We start from the raw sequence: 5,455 nt of genomic DNA, 5'->3' as shown, positions 1-5,455 counted from the left end.
TCCCTTATGGATTATGATCTTTGATGGACTTTTGTTACACCATCATAGATGTTGCAAAGGATGAACGCCTGGAGCGATGTGTCATATTTAGAATATATACTATTGCAACTATATTATCCCCTAAGTCCTATTGAAGGACATGTTATTTGCTTTGCACAACTATGTATAAATTGTGGTGTAAGATAGAAAATGATAGCACCCCAACCTCATCCATTCTCGTTATTCAAGATGCACAATGAGACATATATCTTGAAGAATATGCTTGAGTTATGAGGGATAACGACTTTGACAGATGTCATCGTCAGGGGGAGCGAATGCTTATATTGATTATAATCATGAGACAATAAATGTCATATTCTATGCCCTGAAGACGTGAGCTTGATGATCAATATGCGAACCTTTATGGAACTTTCTATCAAATATATAGATCCAGTCGATCGAACACCATCAGTCAAAGTGGCTTATTTATATTGATACGTGCACTTACCTCGTATATCCTAGAAGTGAGTAGAGGTAAAGTTCCTGAAATAGTCCTTGCAAGGATATGCAATCCGTTTGCTAAATCTTTATGTGCATATACTTCTAGAAGAAGATGTTTTGCTTTATTGATACAGTTTTGCAAGGATCAGGGGGAGCACATTTCTAAAGTTAGCCCTTGTAGAAGATTTGATAGAATCTAGATCCTAGAGGATCGAAATCTGTCACGATGACAGCTGTTGTACTCTTTTCCCTTGGTGAGTTTTCTTGAAGTTTCTCACATTAGGTTTTTAACGAGGCAATAAAGTGCAAATGCAATTTGTATCACCATGCACTCTTTCTCCACATTTTTCCCATTGGGTTTTTCGGAGTTTTAACGAGGCATGTGTTGGTCGCGGTATTCGCCCAAGGGGGAGTGTTAAGTAACCCTAGTTAGGGTTATGTGGGCAAATACCTGCTTTGCCCCTGAGGGGTCTCACATCTCTATATAAGGAACCTGTACACTCCCTCATAATACAGAGAGATCAGAAAGAGGCCAAAGGCCCAACTCTATATCCAGTGTCTCGTGTGTTTCCTCTGTCGTGCTTATGGGAAGGGAGACGGGTTCTCTACATCTTCTTGCGCCTCTACTGCTGACGGGAGGGAAGGGAGCGGATCTGGTGATCCGTGGTAACGTAGTTCTCAACATAAACAATCAGTTTTGAAAGTGAGGGGAATGAAGTAGACCATCCTAAGGTCAGGGGTTATATAAAAATTTTCCCTCAAACTACCATGTTGTTACTATTTCAATCAAAAAATTTGAGTCGTCGTGCTTCTCGGAAAGCCATAGTCGTGTTGTGCCATCTAAATGTCTGCACCGCTCGCTTGCCACCTGCGCCGGCTACCCTCTCTCTCCAAGAGCTGACGTTGCTAGCCCTGGCATCTTCCCTCATGTTGCGCCCTGTCATGTTTTTAACCGTGTCGCCACAGGAACCGCCACCATCCAGCCTGATGCAGTCCTCTAACATGGAGGTGGACCGCTCCCCTACCTACCATGCTCATACCAGCACCGTTGTGGCTACCACCATCATCCAGCCCATGACAGTCCTGCTCGTGACACGCCAGCCTCCACGACTTCCTCCATGCTGCATCGTTGGCCCGCACGGCCCCACCTGCTCTCCACCGAATCGTCGTGGCCTTCGTTCCCGTGCCCCAGCCGAACTCGTGACCCTTCTTCATGCTCACGTCCATGCCAACTTCGAGGCGATTGTGGCCCCGTGATCAAGTTCGCGTGTATAAAGTTCAAGGGTGTTAGCGACTCTGATCCCACAAACTCCAATCAACAACGTGAGGCACCAAATTCAGAGTAATAACGGTTGCAGTATTCTAGAAGGTAGAGAAACAAGATACATGAGAGGAGAGAATATAAAGAGATAACAGTAATGGAAAGGTAGAGATGATTTAGTTTGTTCAAATGGTTCTTTTCTCTCCTTGGTTTATACGTTCTCCCTTTTTATAGGCACACATGCCACCCACTTGCCATCTATCCAGGGTCCCACATAACAGTCTGCTGACATTCCCCACCGCTTAAAACGCAGCTTGTCCCCAAGCTGTTCTTCGCATGACCACCAGGATCTCACACATAGATTGAGAAATTGCCTTGTCCACTACTGACAGTACCCAAACCAGAGGTAATAAGACCAGCGACAGCACCAATTCCTAAACGAATGAGACCGAGGCCAGTGCCGACAATTCCAACACCAGCATCTAAAGCACCGATTTCCGACCCTGACCTCCCTCCATCAAGCTGGCGAGTGCACTTTCCAACCCATAGGAAATAGGCAGAGCAGTCATAATAGATGCTAGGGAAAAATTCCTCATGGGTGAGTGCTTGCTCATAAGGCACAAGAAGACACTCGTGTGACATCCAGAATTCTGTTGTTGTCATTATAGGGTGACAAAAAATGAGTCCAGCAGCCGACCTGAATTCCAGGACTTCAGTAACTCGGCGAGCCAACTCTCTGAACTTGTCATCTTGCTCAGTGTGCTCTGTGAAAACAAGGTTCCCTTCTGTTACTCTCTGCATTGCAGCACAATCTATGGTTATGAATGCTATGTGAGCAGATTGAGCGTAACTCCATGTGAGCAGATTCAGCATTGGCATTGCTGCACTTTCCATGCGGTGGGCATCCGACACAGGGTAACTCCATGTGTTGCTGCACTTTGCATGGGTATCCATCATGCTATCCTTCTGCAGCAAACCGACTGAAGTCCGATCAACCCACACTAGCATAAGGACCCGGACACCTTCGCTGACCTTTCTATTGAGCAAATCCCCAAGAGTAGCAGTGATCTGCACTGGTTTGCAGTCAGCCAGCTGCTTCATCAGAACAACTTTCCCGGTTTGACCGGCGCTGGGATCACGTCCCTGATGCCAATGATGCTCATGTGGTTGAGGTGCCTCAACATCTTGATCTCCCGGAACGTGCGCTTGGCATCCCTGTGATTGGCGAACGCCTTGGCGAACTTGACAGCAACGTGGCCCAATCCTCCCAGCCTCATCAAGCAGATGTGCTTCCTCGGCTTGTTCAGGCCGTGGTACTTCATGGGGTGAGACACGGTGATGCCTGCACACAGCAGAGTCACATCCTGGTCCAGCGACATCGCGTCCAGTAACCGGACCATGAACCGCTCGTGCACCAACACGTCGCTGGAGTATCCGTCGTAGGTGACGGTGATGTCGCCGTCGACGGAGTTGTAGGTGAAGGTGACGGGCCGACAGTTGTTCTTGAAGCCCTCGTCGAAGATAGACGCCGCGGTTGAGTACTCTCATCGAACACTTGGTGGTTGTGTCGACGAGTACCTCATCCTCTATGGTTGAGGTAGCTGCTGCCTTGATAGTAGCTGACGGTGGAGGTCCAGGCTGAGGACGGAGTAGATGCCGCGGTTGAGGTCTATCGTCGAACACTTGGTGGGCGTGATGGTGAGATGGCGTGAGGTAGGAGAGCTGGACCGGCAGCGAGAACTGGCTGTGGTCGAACCCTGCCACCTCGACAGGCTCGCCCATGGTCGTGCGCGTGCACGCGAAGGAGAAGTTGTCGACGACCATGGCCATGGGCGCGCGTGCGCTAGCGCCCCACCCGACGCGACCGCGCCTCAGGTGCGCCATGGGGCTCCCGTCCCCGTACCCGTAGTACAACGGCGGGCACGCGTGGGGCGCGTCACAGGAGCTCATCTCGATGTTCTCCAACGGGCACCGCGCCGCGGCACAGAAGTCCGACGGTGGCGTCGAGGCATGTGCTGCCGAGCAGAGCGGCGACGCGCAGTGCACGCGGCAGGAGTTCGGCGGTCGATTCCTCTGCGCCCTCTTCACCTGCATGCTCGGTGAGGGCGAGCCCACCACGCTTCCGCTGCACGCGTCGAGCGGTGCGTTGAAGTCGGCGCGCACGAAGACGCACTTCCCCTTGAGCGGCACGATGTGCTGGCCTCTCTTCACCACCACAGATTCGGTGGCCAGCACGCCTTCGAGATGGTCGAGCAGCTCCTTGTCCTGGCAGGAACCGAAGTCCGGATCTGCCTCGTCGTGTGGTGGCGACAGCGTGAGGAAGGGCGGCGGGAAATTCCCCGCGGCGAGAAGGGAAGGGAACCTCACGGAGTCCCTCACGTCCACGACCGCGCCCATCGCGGCTCTGATAGTGGCCGTGTTGGCGACGGAGTAAATGCCGCGGTTGAGGTCTATCGTCGAACACTTGGTGAGCGTGTCGACGGGTACCTTCTCCCCTTTGGCTTGCTCGACGCGGAAGTCGTGGGCAGGAGGTAGAGAACTTGCCTCGTCGTGATTCGGTGCGTCCACCACCTCAGCTGGCGGCAGCAGCAGCGCGAAGGAGTACGGGTCGAGCGACGAGGACGCGTCGAGCATCACGGGGTCACTCGCGTTCGTGGCCGCGTCCATCTCGGCCATGGCCTCCTTGGCAGAGGGAAGATGAGGAGCCACGGGGTTGATGAAGTGATGGATGAGCAGAGACTGGTGAGTCTCCTTCGACTTCAACTCCATGCACGGCGCGGTGTCGAAGCGGGGGTGTGGGCCGTCTGCTTGCCGTTGGGCGGCTCGCGGTCGGGGACGGAAACGCCGAACAGGTCGTTGTCGTAGGACGGAGAAGGCGTCGCGGAGCGGGCGCTTGTCGCGAACTCGTTGTCGTACGCTGGGGCCGTCGAAGAGTCGAACACGCCGGCGTCGTACACCGGCGCGGTGATGGAGGAGGTGGCGGAGTTGGAGGATCGCAGCTCTGAGTCCGCGTCCTCCACCCTGTGCTCGCCACCACGGCCGGCCAACACATAGGTCAAGCGGAGCTCCATGTGCGCCATCGCGTCGAGAATCTGCTGCATTGCCGCCTCCATGCGTGCAATCTTCCAGGATGCGAGTAGTATGATACCAAATGTTAGCGACTCTGATCCCACAAACTCCAATCAACAACGTGAGGCACCAAATTCAGAGTAATAACGGTTGCAGTATTCTAGAAGGTAGAGAAACAAGATACATGAGAGGAGAGAATATAAAAAGATAACAGTAATGGAAAGGTAGAGATGATTTAGTTTGTTCAAATGGTTCTTTTCTCTCGGTCTATACGTTCTCCCTTTTTATAGGCACACATGCCACCCACTTGCCATCTATCCAGGGTCCCACATAACAGTCTGCTGACAAAGGGTACAAATATAATTTCGCACAAAGGTGTATGTCACCTTGTCCATATAAATAGGTGTATAGTGCCCATGTAAAGGGTCATTTTTCAGTGCTCACGTACTCTCGATCGAAACTCTATGCAGCTTCTTGAATGTAAACACCTTCGAATAACATTTGCATACCTTCAAGGTAACAGCGTAATAATTTGTAATGCAGAAATGATGGCTTCTTGAGTGTAAATACCTTCAGACAATATCCACATGTCTCGAAGGTAACGATGTAACAATTTGTAATGCAAAAACGATGATAAAGAACCAT

At 51.5% G+C, this 5,455-nt stretch overlaps 1 protein-coding gene across 1 annotated transcript; it reads right to left on the bottom strand.

The window, feature by feature from the left end:
- Window positions 1-1,897: 1,897 nt before the first annotated feature.
- LOC100217106 (uncharacterized) lies at window positions 1,898-5,044 on the bottom strand. Its single transcript, NM_001143475.2, has one exon. It carries the CDS (start codon window positions 4,508-4,510, stop codon window positions 2,093-2,095), a length of 2,418 nt encoding a protein of 805 aa, NP_001136947.2. The 5' UTR covers window positions 4,511-5,044; the 3' UTR covers window positions 1,898-2,092.
- Between the last annotated feature and the right edge of the window lie 411 nt (window positions 5,045-5,455).

This window comes from Zea mays, chromosome 8, assembly GCF_902167145.1.
Source record: "Zea mays cultivar B73 chromosome 8, Zm-B73-REFERENCE-NAM-5.0, whole genome shotgun sequence".
NCBI classification, from domain to species: Eukaryota; Viridiplantae; Streptophyta; class Magnoliopsida; order Poales; family Poaceae; genus Zea; species Zea mays.
Note: the sequence above shows the minus strand (reverse complement) of the source record. Positions and strands in the feature narration are given on the sequence as shown.